Here is a 15963-nt window from a genome sequence, read left to right as displayed (position 1 = left end):
CCCAGCACAATAGTTGTATGCTCTTTGAACACCTCTGTGTGAAATTCCTCAGGCGTGATATTAAAATAAGAAATCATTGAGCAGGCCACCACAAGATGTCAGCATTGCAGAATGGTTATTCCTACTGGCTACAGAAAAGGTCTTCACATCCCAATAAGCGTTTGACATTAGATTTTTTTTTTTTTTTGTATGATGGCATAATCTGGCCTTATTCTTTTCAACCGTTGACATTAGGATGCAAGTCCAAAATTGGCTGCAAAGGGCAATGTCTTAAATGGCTGGGTTTTTTGGTCTCTTTCTCTTAAAAACTTTTCTAAATGCTTTCATGGTGTCAGTATTAACAGCAGTACTAATGGTATATAATGCGTTGTAGCTATCAGTGAGTTGTTTCAGGCTGCATCCAGCCTGGCTAGAAAGCGCTCACTGAAATTCAGCCTGTATATTGACGTGTCAGGAGGTTGTCCAAAGCTCTCTGTTGCTGCACACTAGGCTTTTTTTAAACCCTCACACGGGCTGGAGAAGGTTTTGCTGGCTTCAGTTCTATGGAGGAAATGGGAAGAAAGTGTAAAACTGTTTTGGGCTTCTATTTAGAAAAGAAGGATACTTGGGGTAGCAAATCTTTTAAAAGATGTCCAGCAATATAAGCCAAATCACCAGCAAAAGAACAGACTTCTTTTTTCCCCTATTTCCTTTTGCAAGAATAAAAGATCTGAGCCGGTATTTTGTTTCTTTCAAATCAACTAACCAGCCTTACTTGTATTTCACATTAAAATTCATCTCCTGTTTTAGTGGGATGCTCTGTAGTTTTCGCCTATACCATTCAGTCCTCCAAAACATTTCCTGTTGCAAACAACAGCTTTCTCGCTCTCCTGCTGGTACGGCTGTCATCAGCCCTGCCACAGTGCCAGCAGCTAGCGACAGGCTTAGCAGACGGCAAGTTACCCTGTCCTGCTTAGGGTCCTGCTTAGGGGAGACCAGGGGGAGGGTGCAGGAAGCCAGGAGGGACCGTGGGAGCTCAAAGCAGCCAGAAAGCCGTTCTGCTGCTTTTCCCTACCCATTTATGCGAGCTGCTGTCTGTTCGGCTCTTGACGGCAGCGATGGGAAGGCGGCATCTTTAACCGCCTGAAGATTTTGCCTGTGAGATGAGTTTGGCCACTATTTAGAGGCTATGTGTTTTATTGTCAGGTTCATCTCTACTACCTTTAGGGACCAATATGAGGGAAAAAAGAGTTCGCTTCTGGATCTTTTAGTCCCTTGGAAGGACAACTAGAGAGTGCCACGCTGAGATGCAGAAGGAGGCAGATGTGTTCAGTATAACTCAGTATAGCCTGTTTGCTCTAACTCCGTCAGATCTTGGTGCCTTGAGTATTGGTGTTGGCATGGGGGGAAGTGGGGCTGTATCTACCTTTCTGTAGTACATGTGTTGTGGTGCAGAGCTCCCCTCTGTTGCTGTAAAAGCTCTCCCCGCGGTGACTGTGTTTTAGGGTAGCTGTAACTAAAGATCTACCTATGAAAACCTTGTGATTATTTGATGATTTTCTCATGATTTTAAGAAAATTGTCAGACAGGGTAGGCTAGGATCATGGCCCATAGATTGCAGTTACCTAAGGAGTCATCTAGTGATGTCTTTAGCAATAATACGAAGGACAGTTTGCATGAAGCTGCACAACTAAGTGCTTCTAACTTTAAATTGTAGATTAGATGGCAGCCACAGAAGTTTATTTCTTTTACAATAATGATAAGTGAAGACTTAGGAATAGATAACGTTTCTTGCATGTCTCAAAAGTCTTTTTCCATAATAGTTTATTACGAACCATCTGGTCTCATTAATGTTTTATCAAAAACCATCTGGCTGCTATATTGTTCAAGCTATTCGGTAGTAGGCCTTCCTCATAAATTAGCCAGAAGGAATGGCTATCAAACTATTGTGTAGGAGCCCCAAACATTTATGTAGGGCCTATATAAACAGTTATTTTAAAAGCATGTTATTCCACATTAAACTACAAAAGTCTAAAAAACATTATCAGTAATAAAATCTGACATGAAGCTTATTCCCCATGCTTCTTAATTTTTCTTCTTTTTTTTACATCTTTCGTTCTCGGCCCGTTGGAACAGGACCTACAAAGTCAAATGATGAACTCTGTTAAAATAACAAATATTAGGATTTTTTTTTTCCCATAAAATGTTGCAAACAGCGGGTGCCTATCACTGAGCCTCCGAAAAATGAGGCCCTTCATCTTTGTATCTCTGCACACAGAGACCTTGCAGACTGTAAGCACTCTGCCAGGGTTCTTTAAAATGTAACTGTACAGCACATGGCACTATTAAAGTATAGTTGTACAGTGCCTAGTACTACGGGCAGCTAGGTACAACTGGATGTAAATGACTGCATAATATGCATTGATTTAAATCGTACTTCCACTCGTAATTGTTCTACTGTTACATTTTCAGATCAATAAAAAATGTGATCCTAAAATTAGCGCAGTTCATGTTGATACTGTTATTTATAGACAACCTTAAAGTTACAGTGAATGGAAGAACTAAAGAAAGCACATTGAAAGAATACATAGAAAAATTAGGAAGAAATTGGCAAAACAAGAGGAGTTAAATGATCCATGGGGAAGAGCCTGTGACTGAAGCTGCCTGTGGAGAGGAAAGCTGGCTGTAAGGAACAGTTTTCTTTGATCTGCTCCCCAGGTCTTTTCTGGTTCACGAAATTCCTCTTGCATCCTCTGAATAGATGTGTATGCAACAAGCACCCCCAAAAACACTGACTGCAGGAACAAACGATTGGGGCAGAATTTCCCAAAGAATCCGCAGCATGCGACTGCGGTTCCTCACCAGGCAGCCGGCCGGATGGCATTTGTATTACACCGGCACAGAACTGGAGCACAGCCGTAGTGAAACCTTGCAAAACGTTCAGAAGCTACCGTTAATATTTCACTGAATAACACCAGATGCATGTTTTCATCTATTGCAACATTTGTAGCAATAGCTTTGTTATGATTTAAAACAAATTTTGTCTCTCCCTTTTGTTTTTTGTGCCTCCTTTGCTTTATTTCCCAGTTATTTTGCAACTCCTTAATCCCCATTCTCATTACCTGTTAACTGTCAATTCAGTCTCTTTCAGAACTGAACAACAACTGGAGTTCCTGTTCCAGGGCAACCTGAAAGGGGTTTCTCCAAGAGAACAAAGTAAATGCAGTTTTTAAGTAGCCACACAGATAGAAATAGAGAATTTTGTTTAGAGATCTTTGAAGCGGGCCATGGCCCACACAAGTAGCAGTTACACTGACGAGAAGACCACAGAGGACGAAGAAGTCTGTGGCTCCAGAGGGTCCTGAGGAGCTGTGAGGCTGCGTTGCCACTATAGGGCAAGTCAGGGCTCCTTGGGGCTCCCCAGGGTCTCTGCAGCAGGAGCTGCCAGCAGCCGTCTGCACCTGCTGCTGCGGAAACGCGCACCGCAAGGGAGGACGAAAGGAAAAAAACCACCCCATTTTGCACAGGGTTGATAATTCAGCCCCATTGGGTACCAAGACTAAGGTTTCTTTTTAAAGCCATTTCGTTTTTCAGCTTGCTATTGCTGCTTCCTAGTTTCAGCATGCAAAGGATCTGCTTTTTAATGTCTTACAGACAGTGGGGTAAGAACACACCTGAGTTTTCCCCACTGAAGGGAAGCAGGGTGAAAAGAACACAGTTCTTTTTGAAACAAGGAGCAAGGGCTGGCAAGCAGCTCAAAAGCGTATGGGCTACTAGTTGCGTGGGGGTTCCTTTTATGTTATGCGACAGTGTTGCCCAAAAAGACAGCATGGTACCATAAACAGGGTGCTGCAGGAATGTTGATCTGCTGGAGGGTAGGAAGGCTCTCCAGAGGGATCTGGACAGGCTGGATCCATGGGCTGAGGCCAACTGTATGAGGTTCAACAAGGCTCAGTGCTGGGTCCTGCAGTTGGGTCACAACAACCCCATGCAACGCTACAGGCTGGGGGAGGAGTGGCTGGAGAGCTGCCTGGCGGAAAAGGACCTGGGGGTGTTGGTTGACAGCCGGCTGAACATGAGCCAGCAGCGTGCCCAGGTGGCCAAGAGGGCCAATGGCATCCTGGCTTGGATCAGAAATAGTGTGGCCAGCAGGACCAGGGAGGTGATAGCGCCCCTGTACTCGGCACTGGTGAGGCCACACCTCGAGTACTGTGTTCAGTTTTGGGCCCCTCACTACAAGAAGGACATCGAGGTCTGGAGCACGTCCAAAGAAGGGCAACGAAGCTGGTGAAGGGTCTAGAGCACAAGTCTTATGAGGAGTAGCTGAGGGAACTGGGGTTGTTTAGCCTGGAGAAAAGGAGACTGAGGGGAGATCTTGTCGCTCTCTACAACTACCTGAAAGGTGGCTGTAGTGAGGTGGGGGTCGGTCTCTTCTCCCTAGTAACAAGCGATAGGATGAGAAAAAATGGCCTCAAGTTGCACCAGGAGAGGTTTAGATTGGATATTAGGAAAAATTCCTTCACCGAAAGGGTTGTCAAGCATTGGAACAGGTTGCCCAGGGAAGTGGTGGAGTCCCCATCCCTGGAGGTATTTAAAAGACGTATAGATGTGGTGCTTGAGGACATGGTTTAGTGGTGGGCTTGGCAGTGCTAGGTTAATGGTTGGAACTGATGATCCTAAAGGTCTTTTCCACCCTAAGTGATTCTATGGTTCTAAAACAGACTGGGGGGTGTAAAAGGCTGCAGCTGTCCTTCTGAACAGAGGGGGAACCACTACACAGCAGTGGTGTCCTGCAAATTTGTACAGGCGGTGGCTAGGGCTAAAGTCACACAGCTCCAGGTTATTGACATGGTTTGTTATATTGCGGTTACACATACAGACCAGGTCTTCACTATGCTGGAAAAAACTTCATGTGTGAAACAAAGTGCTGGCCTGTTCTCTGACAATAAAACACATTTTTAATTTGCTCTATCATAGGAGTGAAACCGGTGTCCTTGCTGCTTGTACTGCCCTTGTTTGTCTGAATGACGCATTGATTTGGGTGAGTAGCATCTGTAACGGGTAATGCAAGTAACCTTGGGCGGATGGCTTTCTTATTGCCAGTACTACCTCTTTGCAACTGGGAGACGGGAATGCACTTCCTCCTATAGAACTGGTGGTAGTCAGCTTGAGCTGGGGCTTACTTGGCTCCTCCGCAGTGACTGTCTGGCCTCACCAATGCCAATACACCACAGTGCGAGCAATGCAGTTTCTAAGAGAGAAGGAAGACCAGCTGTGTCCTGAGAGGAAGTGTTAGTATGAAAGGAAATAATGAGCAACCAATACTGGGAAAGCATGAACTGCAGTCATTCTTTTGGCTAAGACCTTGTGATTGCACACTTCAATACTGAGAATCTTATTTCAACAATAGATACTCTTTCCTCTCATTCCTTTCCCCCATTATTTCAAACAAACAATTCCTGTTGGTATCAAGACCAAAGCATTCACGTGAGCATGAGTTTTAGGAAGCTTTGCAGCTAGATAAAATAGCGTGGAGCTCCTACTGTGGCCTTTCTTGCATGTGGCACATCCAGATCTCTTTTCCAGTTTCTAATATCCACAAAAGGTGAGAATATAATATCCTTGAGTTCTCTACCCTCCATCAACTTTGAAGTTTTACGCTCTCTCCAAAATGCGGAAAGGGGACATGTTAAGGACAGGCTAGGCTCACCATCCTTTGGTACCTAGAGAACTGAGAGAGAAAAAGTCAAGCTTGCTCTAACCAACCTACTTGCAGTGCTCATTCTCAGGCAATGTTCTCAGTAGAAGTTTTTCCCATTAAAGGCCTTAAGAATTTGGTGCACTATTTTTGAACTTCATAAGAAAATTGATTTTCCCATAAAAAAGCCTATACAGCTATTATATAGCTCTATTTGCTTTCAGAAGATTTGTTTCACTGATTGAAGTGCAAGTAACAAACAATGAATACAAGCAGGATGATCTCTTGACTTCACTCCACCTTCAGTCTGTCAATGGCTGAAATGATAACAAACCAAAGAGTAAACAAAACAGTAAATCTTTCTCAGCTATGAGACAGGTTCTCATCTATTGATAAATCTACATAATCTTCCTTGCTCTAGGCAGCAATCTAGGCATTGCAGACATAGCCTCATAAAACCTAAGGAGGAAAGGGTTTTTCAAGGCATGTACTGCAGTAATTCAAACTAGATTTACTGCAGCCTTTATCATGGCTTCTTTTTTTTTTTTTTCCCCAACACATGTTAAAAAGTAAGACATTTGTAATTTAGGAAAGCAATTTTTTATTAAGAAATTTTAATAAAGAAAACAATTTTAACTAAGCAAAAAATCATATTTTCAAATTCTAACAGCTGGTCTTAGTAAAATAGCAAGTGAAACAGCTCAAAAAAATCCTGAAAGAGAAACAGTACCCTAACATTTAGAGAAAGTCAGTAATTCCTGAAGTCTGTGAAATTACAGTCAGAAACATCAGCTGATGTTTGTGCACAACATTTTGTCTTCCAGGCATTTATTATTGTTCTAAGAGCCTGTAAAAATTTACATCAATGAACCCGCAGAGTCAAATTCTCAGTTAACTTAAGCCTCAGTTATACTCAGCTCAGTAAAGCAATGTTGATTTACCTCAAATGAGGGTTTACCCATAGCAATTTCAAATATTTCCCTTGGTACAGAGTAAGCAAAGATAGAAACTCATAAGTATTCAGCAGAATTTGGTATCTGGCCAGCTTTTAACCCCATTTAAAAAACTCCAAGTAACCCTACAAATTCTTATGCATCTGCTGCACTAGAGGGGATCTAAGTTAAAAATCAACAAATTGAGCATGGAGAGCAAGATGAAAGAAATGTAAGAGGCATTAAAAAAAAAAAAAAAAAAAAAAGGAAAAGAAGCCAAGATGTGTCAGTTACTATGCTGAGCAAGCTTTGCTCAGCTGTCAGTGTTTTTCCTCACGCTATGGTGGTTTGAATCATTTTGCAGTAAGCAAAATGACTTTAAAATAAAGATTACTGTAAATGAACAGACAACTGAGCTTAAACACAAATTGGATGCAAGGTCTATATGAGCCAAGTTTACCTTACGCTTCTGTAGGGGAGAACAGCTGGTTTTGTTTGGGTAGCACTGACCACGCTGTGGGTACTTGGCATGTTGTTAGCTCCAGGGGCAATCACAAGAAATTCACTCCATGTCTATTTCTCTGTAAGAGAAGTTCCTGCCGCCCTAGGTGGTTCATGATCAGGGCACCAATAATGAGGATCCCTTGCCATCTTCCTCTCCCTTTTATAATGACGAAAAAAATATTACTGCTTCTGTAAACTGCTGTTTTCCCAGAACTAAATGCTAGTTATTTCAGATACCAATTAAAGCATATTAGATCTCTATGAAATTAATCAGCAGTGAAGTGATTCCCACTGACATGATGAGCAAGTTCCAAAGTTCTTAACCCAATACAGAACCAAAATGGCTGGATTTCAAAAAACTGATTCTTCCCACTATAAAAGCTCTTTTTCTTTTGGCCTCTATCCTTATTCTGCCATGTACAACAGCTGAGGATATTTTGCATGGTAGCAGATTTATTGACCCAATTTTCCCAGCTCTTCCTGGAACCTCCATGCTCCCTCCCTCCAAATCATTGTATGCACTGAGCCTGGGAAGTGCTGCAGAACTGCAGTCAGGAATTACAGGTTGGTCAGGAATTACACTCACTGTACTCCCACATTTTTCAAGATCCTAATCCATCCATATTGCATCTTATACACATACGGTGGGACTGTGAGACATAGTTGAGATCTGATTTGCAGAGCTGTCCTGAATCACCATCTCTAAGGGAGAAAACAGCACATTGATACCATTTCCTTCCAGTTATTTATTTTATCCAGTAAAGCCTATGTCTCCTTGTTTTTAAAAGTTGTTTTATGGAGAACATGTGGTTTGTGGTTTCCACATTCATGCTAAAGCATAACATTTATGCTGCACATCTGTCTACTAAAAGCTGCTTTTAAGAATCAACTCCCAGCTGTAAATGAATTCCATTAGCTTACCCCTTTCCCTGCCCCAGTGTCTGGCATAACAGCCATTCGACAGCGGTGTACAGTGCGGGCAGGTAACTGGTAAACAACTGGAATATGCACAACTACCAGACAGATTGTAAGAGTGGTAAATAAGGCTTCTAACAGATGGAAGCTCTTTCATACTTGCCATTTTGGAAAGTGTAAAAAGCACAGATTACTACAGCAGCTAGACTTATTTCAGCTGTCACTAGCAACCTTTGAAGAAAGATGCTTACAACCCCTGGGAAAAAGTCAGGGTGCTCTGTGACCTTTTGCAAGTATGATTTATTAACATCCAACTAAATTGGTTACAGAGACAAAAATAATAAATCAAATTGTGCATCAAGGTGCTCCAACATTGTTACAAATTTTTGGAGTAAGTGAAGCAGAAAACAGGAATGATCCTGACTACAGAACATTTTCTCAAAAATCTGAAAGTCATTGATAATTCTAACATATACGATACCTTTCTTCATTCTGAAATCACTAATGCCCTACCGAAACAAACAACAAATTCAGCATTTAGCAGCTTTGTGTGTGTAATACCTCATACACGTGGTATGTTTTTCCAGTACTGGAACTAGTGAAATACTGTTAACATAAATACAAGACTGCCTGATTCTCAGGGATACCAACCATCTCAAAGGTGCAGAGCTGAAGGAGCTCATCACCTCTTGTGGATCAACCTCCCAAACGTTCTCATAAGCTTTAATACAGTTTTGTTTTATACAACAAACACACCAAATCCACAATTTATATAAAAAAGGAACCGCTTAAAATAATTTTTAACATATGGCAACTATTTACGTGGAAAATTTCTCTTATTGCTTTCAAAAAGCTGCAGCAAGAACAGTATCTAAGAACTGAGCCGTACAATAACACATTTGGTGATGAGTTACAGCATTTACTAAGTTTCAACAGATAAGCCAGATAATATATGCAGTTTCTTATGAACCCACAGCTGCTGGAGTAAGTTGCACCCACCAGTAGCTAGAAAATAGAAAGGATGAGTTAGTGAATACCATGAGTTTTATTTATAGTAGGCATAATCCATGAATGAAAACACACTCAACCAAAAAACCCCTTCCATTTTAACTTCACTGCTTTGAATAGCGCCATCTGACTCCAGCCCTTGCAAGATGTATTCAGTTATGCGGAGAAGTGGGATTTCATCCTTCTCTCTATTATATATGCACTGTGGGCCAAGTTTTGCACTCCTCCTCAGCTTGCCCCCTCTGTATGAGTTGTACATGCAAAAAAAAAGTTGTATTGAACAAAATAAGATATGCTGAAAATTTCTTGCTCTGCAAACCTGGTCATCTAGAGACACGACAGAAGAGATTTACACAAAAGCAGATACAAGGACGTTAATTAGGAGTATGCTGAGCAGATGTAGCTGCACATTTCTGTAGCATGTTACCCTTACCAGGTCTGACTCCAGAGTGCAAGTGGGAAGTCCTGTTCACAGTCAAGAAAAAGATACAGAAGTAGGGCACAATGTTTATGGGGAAACTTTTTAACTACAGCTTTTAGGCATGATTTGTCATTTAAAAGCTTCTTAGAATGGACTGTTTTCCTATTCTTCAGAATTTTTTTTAATAAAGAGAAAATAGGACACTGAATAAGGACTTTTAGATATGAGGGACTATATAGAAAATGTCAACAGGACTGTAAACAGCTGAGGGGAAGTGGGGGGCATGGGAAGGGGTGAGGTTTTTCTTAGGTTGGTTTTTGGGGTTTTTTTTGAGACCAGTACTGGACCTTTGTGCAACCCCAAAACTGTCTCTTGGTTGTACGTTCTGGCCCCATGAATTTGTGTTCCTTTCTGTACGGTGATCTGGCTTCAACACTAAACTGCCAAATAATAAGGTGACCGCGTTTGCAACCACCACCTCCTTCAGGGGCCAGGTTTTACAAGAAAGCAGCAATCCTGCTTCCAGTCCTTCAAAGAAAACTTGTTCGTGGAAGAACAGATCTCTAGGATGTTTCCTTCTCAAAATTTTGGCTGTTTTCACTCTTCCTTCCATGCATCTAATTTTCCAAGCTCTGTATAAAGAGCCTAAATACTTTACTGGATCTGTATTTCAAAAAGCATCTAAAAGAAGCAAATCAGTGCTGGCAAACTAACATAAAGCATATCTCAGAGAGCAGAGATGAAGAAAAGAACGCAATGATTAATGGTGCACTCCAGTTCCACTCACTCTAAAGGGCACTTTATGCTATCCAGAGCAGTCTCCCTAAACAAGTTACGCTGTTCCATAATCCCAGACTTACGCTGTACCAAAATCAGAAACTGTCAAGTCTGCAAATCTGGAAGTAGAGCCGTGGGTTTCTGTTTCTATGAACACTATCTCCCTAGATTTTTTTTTTTCTTTCTTTGCTGTGTGATTTGAAAACTGAGCCAGTGTTTTAACACCCAAAGGCCTGAGCTGCTCCATCACCTCAATGTAAGTTTATAGCGAGTTTTTTACTTTGAATGGGCATGCAAAGAATGGCAGTGCTAGATGAGTGCTTCTCAAACTGCCCTCCAAAATCGTCTTAAGTAATATTTATGAAGTCATGAAATAAGAGAGGTATAACAGCAGGCAATGGTCATCAGGAAATTTTAAGACTGATCCATTGAGCTAAACAGCTTGGGGATCACTGCTGTGTACGAAAGGAAGCAGTAAGTTGCCTGATACGGTCTTTTTTACCGTTCAGGGTAGAAATGAGGGGAGAAAAAAGTCTCTCAATGTCAGTTATTAAAAACAAGAACTGTCTTAGTTATATTGCAGAAAGCTAACGTAAGTTTTGCACCCATTAACACATCTGAAGTTTTGGGGAAGAAAATTACCAAAATTTCATATTTTACCAAGAATAACTGTATAGAGTATATTCAGGTTTGTGAATGATGAATATATTTTTATGCAGAAATACACAGAAGTAACATCAAGACAATTTTCTTCCACTTCTTAGTGCACAGTTGACAGAAGTTTAACAACTAAACCCAGTTGTTTCATACAAGAGTAAGCAGGGACAACTATACTGCAGTTGGAAACATGGGGTCAGAGGATCATTCACAACTGGTTACACCGTGCTTGCAGATGTGTATCAGAGATTTACAAAAGGAGCTACTGTGCAATGATTTTGCTTCGTGCATTTAAGGAATGCCCTGGATGATTCTCAGGCATTATTTTTCTGGAGATGATAGGAAAATTCTGAAGTTTACCTTCTTGATAGGGGAATTTTGCTGAAGGAAAATTTTATATAAGGCACTACTCAGCCCACTACTTCTTGTCATTAATCAAATGTATTTTAGATATTTTAGATTGTAAGATACACGGCAACACTCCCAGTCTGATTTCTCAAAAATTGTGACTCAAACACCCAATATGAGATTAGTTGCATTTAACACCTGCTGATTTTAATGCATTACAATTCCTTAACTTTGCCTTCTGGCCTCTAATCCTTTAACTTCAGATGCTATCAACTATTAGGTCATATGACAAAGTATGGGGAAATCCCCTCCATACATAGAAAATATAAACCCAGCAATCAGATCAGACAGTAATCACCATAGCTGCCAAATCTGACAATGAGCAAGTTTAATGCATGCTCCACAAATTTTGCTCCCTTTCTTAAAAGCTTTTTTTTTTATTTCCCCTATCCTCTGTTGTTAAATGAATGTTATTTTTAGTATAAATGGTAATTACTGACAGCAAGAATAATTACAAATATCAACTCATTTCTGTGCCAAGTTTTGACAGTCAATACAAGAATAAAACACAGGAAGGGAACAGGCCATGAAGAGATCCTCAATTTCCTTGAAAAGCCAAATAGCCCCCAAAGGTTAAGATTTCCTTTGGAATCAAAGCCCAGATTTTGTCTTCGTATTGATGTGAACCTTGCCTTATTGTAAGCTGCTGGTGTGGTAGTCAAGTCTTTAAAAGATGTATTAAATAGGAAGAATTATGCTAACTTCTTTGGTAATAAATTACAGAAATAACAGTGAGGCAGAGTTCCTGGGCAAAGTGAAAAAGGGTGAAAAAGCATTTGCCTGCCTCTAAGACAACGGGGCTTCAAGGTAACAGAAAGCAAAATTCAAATATGCATCTAATCTGACATCACAGATTTGGTTTAGAATGGAAACATTCATAGTATTTCTCTTCATGTTACATATAATACATGGATCCATTTTTAATGGGTTTTCTTTCGAACAATGTAGCATACAGTAAAGGGCAAGCTTTTCTAAGCTACTAGTCCCCCTAGGAGTCTCCCTTATCCATGCCCTGTCCAATTGTTCCATAAGCCAGTTAAACATGCCAACAACATTTGGGTTATTTTGTGTCATTAAAGAGGCATGTAAGAAAGAAAAAAAAAAAAAAGGGGGTGGTCACAGGATATAGATCTAAACTTGGAAACTGTGTTGTTGCCAGAGAGTCACAGATATATAGAACAGACCTGAAGAATCACGCGTCAGGCTTGAGTTGTAGATAGGTAGGAATGTAAATTATTCTGTTAATGACTATGGCATTGTGATTTGATGGAAAAAACAAAAATACTGCCCATCTTTATAATCTTCATTCAGAAGTACGACTTCTGCTACATTTGTTTCCTGCTATATAGGACAGAAGTCCTATGGTTTAGTAGTTTCATAAATCTAGCTATATGTATAAAATTACAGGAAAGAGATGCAATTGATTTAGTGCAAGACACTTGAATATTTATCTGAACATAACAAACAAACAGAGGAAGATCAAAGACTCCACACATTTGTCCATAAGGCAGATGGTCATTTTTTAAATATAAGATCTTAAATATGCTGTTTATTTCTTAAGAGGTAGAAAATATCAAAATACTAAGAAAAAATTTCTAGCTTAAAACAATGTTTGCTTACTTTTTAAAAAGTCTTACTGTTGCAATTTTTAGGTTAATACAAACAAATGAAGCTATGGAAGCACAGGATTTCGTGCTCTGTATAGTTTTTACTTCCTGGAGAAGAAAGAGCTGCTTCATCTAGTCAGTGCTCAAGCATTATGTACAAAGGATCTCCCCCTCTTGCCCTGTTGGGGGCTATAAAATCTGAAGATTCCCAGTGGAAAATTTTGGTGATTCCTGAATTTCTAGCACTACATTTAGCCAGGTACAGTTTATGTATAAGGCAGTAGAACCACTGATGTAAGCTCAGAACTACCTCTTCCATAATGCTAAGAAGAAAGCTAGTAGAAACAAAAGCTTATTTAAATCTTCTCTACAGGCAGCAAAGGATCATACTCAGATTCCAGCACCAGCTGATAATCTGTTTTAGCAATTTTTACCAGCCCAGAGACAGCTGAACTACTCATTGAACTGTGGAAGTCTACTTACAGTTTGAGTTACTAAGGCTTGCCCTCTGATTTCTCAGCACAGCCAGGAGATGCTGATGCTAGTGTCTCCAATGCAATTCAGTAAGGCATAAGTTAACTCAGAACTCACATTATTACACATTGGAAAAGTAGTGTAAAAGCTCCTCTTTTCCCTCTTGCTGTTAACATTCAGTACTATTTATTAAATATTTTATAAAAAGAAGTTAGGGAATTTATACATTCAAACAATCACTGCAATAGTCAGAGTAAAGAAAACAAATGAATTATCGGATTCTAAATTAAGCACAATTCTGGAGATATGCACACTTACACACATACACGTGCCCCACACATATATTATATGTGTGTGTGTGTGTATTTTTTGTATATAGATATATATAGATATATTTTATATATACTTCTTTTAAATCAGATTCGAGAGTACAGCACAGAATATCTTCACTTGGCTCCTCTTTCACCAGAGGACAGGATTGTCCAGTTTGGAAAACCCAGGTTCTTTTCTAAGGTCCATGTAGGTTCCATTGCTCACCCAGGAGTCATCATTGGATTTCCTATCAAAGGTTAAACAAATGCCTTAAATGTAGAGCTTATATTTTCCATACATATGCTGAGTAATGCAATGTAGCACTACGCACAGATACCCAAACCATCCCATGAACCAGCTGCAGTGCAACTCGGTACAGCCTTCAAACAAGGCAATGTATCTGGGGGAGTCAAACTGGTATGTCTGCACCGGGCCTTGGAGATGCCCCTCAGTAGCCTAGTGTTCAGCTGAGATCAGCCCTCCTATTTCACTGTCACATGCCAGTGCTTAGCACTTAAAACTACAGTCCAGGTTTATGTCGTGGTTTCAAAAGCAGCTCTGAGGGGAAAGTGGAAACTTTTCTTTTACCTCTCCAAAGACGGCTCGCCATGGTTATTGAATAAAGAGAGTCTATAGCTCTCGGTCAAGAGGTGAGACTCATTGCACTAGGTACCGTACCCTGAAGGAATCAGTCTGCTTTTAATCTAGTGTACAACATTTTTGGCACAACAGCAAATTATTCTTGTAAGTAAATCAAGGCTTGTGATTTGTTGAAGAGAGAAATCACTATTGAAAAGCCAAATGCATGATTCGTATCTACTCTTAACACTGGGTAACACTTCTGCTATATAGTAATTAATTTTTTTTATTCTGTTATTTAAATCTGCAGCACAAATCTCAATTTTCAGATCCTCATTGTGAGGATTCAAATCCTCATCCACATTCACAGTCCTCATTGTGAATATACAATTATGAAGTATTAGACTTTGTCTCTATCCTGTCTTTTTAGCCTGCTGGAAGCAACATTTGCATCTCTTTCGCAGGTGTGATTGACATGTGATGAGTTAGCTCACCAGCTCCTTGGACAAGTAGTGGTCTGAGGTATTTCCTTTTTGCACCTATTTTAAACATTTCTGTGCTCATCAGAAGTACAGTATCTATCTATCCAGAAAAAAATTAGGATCCCAGATCTGTTAACTGTGATACATAGGCCCATACAACATTCACCTTGGCTCCAACTCTTTCATTGCAGGAGAACAGAGAAGCTGGAGGGCAAAAGGCCATATCCGCACCAGCGTTCATTTTTGTATTTCAATTGCTGAAGTCTCCCATTAATTGATTTACAACAGGAAGAAATAAAGTGCCCTCTGCATGATAATTCTCTCTCTATCCTATAGGGGAAACATGTTCAAAAATAGCCCTGTAAATGAAAGGCTCCAACTCTCCACACTTCTGCACAAGACAATCCCACTGAATTCAGCAGAAGTTCAGCAGAGGTAATTAAACTAAATTCAGCTACTTCACCTTGCTTGAAAGAATCAAAGATGCTACATTCACGCAGGCAAATCCAAATGTAGACTAAATATCAGTAACCTTCCAGGGAAAAAAATTAAAAAGAAGTTCAGGGATGCACTAATGAAAAAGCAATATATAATTCTGAGTTTTAACTAAGTCAGGAGTGTTCTACATTGCCAAAGTACAAAAACCAAGAATATAGAAAAAACCTGGAAAAAACTGGAGCCAACTCTATGGCAGTTTAGCACCAGAACTATAATAAGAATTTCAATAAATGATAGTATATGCTAATTATTATATGGTACCTGAAAAATCTAGGCTGATGCTCTAGATTGTTTTCTTCCAGCACCTTCCGTCGTTCTCTCTGTAGCTGCTCAATCCTTTGCTTTTGCATTTCAGCTCCTTCAATATTCCCTTCTTCTAGAAACCTGTAGCACCAGCGGTGATAAGAGACACAATTGGTGCTCCTGTTCCCCATCTTTGCCAGGTCCTCTAGAGCTCCAGAATCTAATCTTTACAGCAGGTCGTTCACAGTGTTTGAAAGGGAAAGCAGCTACATCTGCAGACAACTGCACTATCAAAAAGCACTTAAGGAAAAGTAGCTCTCATAACAAGCTCAGTCATCGTTATATTATATTATTTTCCTTGGAAGTTAGCAACAGTAGAAATTCCACTGCAGAAAGAAATTTCAAGTGTCTCAGGTTTTGGCTATTGAAACACAGTATGCTCAACATCCAGAACCCGAAGCATTGAGGT

The 15963-nt window shown here is 40.2% G+C and overlaps 1 protein-coding gene across 4 annotated transcripts in view; it reads right to left on the bottom strand.

Annotated features, from left to right (window-relative positions):
* Positions 1-8311: 8311 nt before the first annotated feature.
* Positions 8312-15963, bottom strand: part of OSBPL3 (oxysterol binding protein like 3) — a 127751-nt gene continuing 120099 nt past the window's right edge. For all 4 annotated transcript variants that reach the window (XM_087772979.1, XM_087772988.1, XM_087772996.1 and 1 more), the window contains 2 exons: positions 15513-15635; positions 8312-13939 (listed from right to left, as the gene is read on the bottom strand). In XM_087772979.1, coding sequence (XP_087629105.1) covers positions 13843-13939; positions 15513-15635 — 220 coding nt within the window. In that variant the 3' untranslated portion in view covers positions 8312-13842. The remainder of the gene's footprint in view (positions 13940-15512; positions 15636-15963) is intronic.

This window comes from Nipponia nippon, unplaced genomic scaffold, assembly GCF_047370975.1.
Source record: "Nipponia nippon isolate SJK-2023a ecotype South Korea unplaced genomic scaffold, ASM4737097v1 scaffold_1, whole genome shotgun sequence".
NCBI classification, from domain to species: Eukaryota; Metazoa; Chordata; class Aves; order Pelecaniformes; family Threskiornithidae; genus Nipponia; species Nipponia nippon.
The sequence above is the reverse complement of the archived record's forward strand: the minus strand, read 5'-3'. Positions and strand labels throughout refer to the sequence as shown.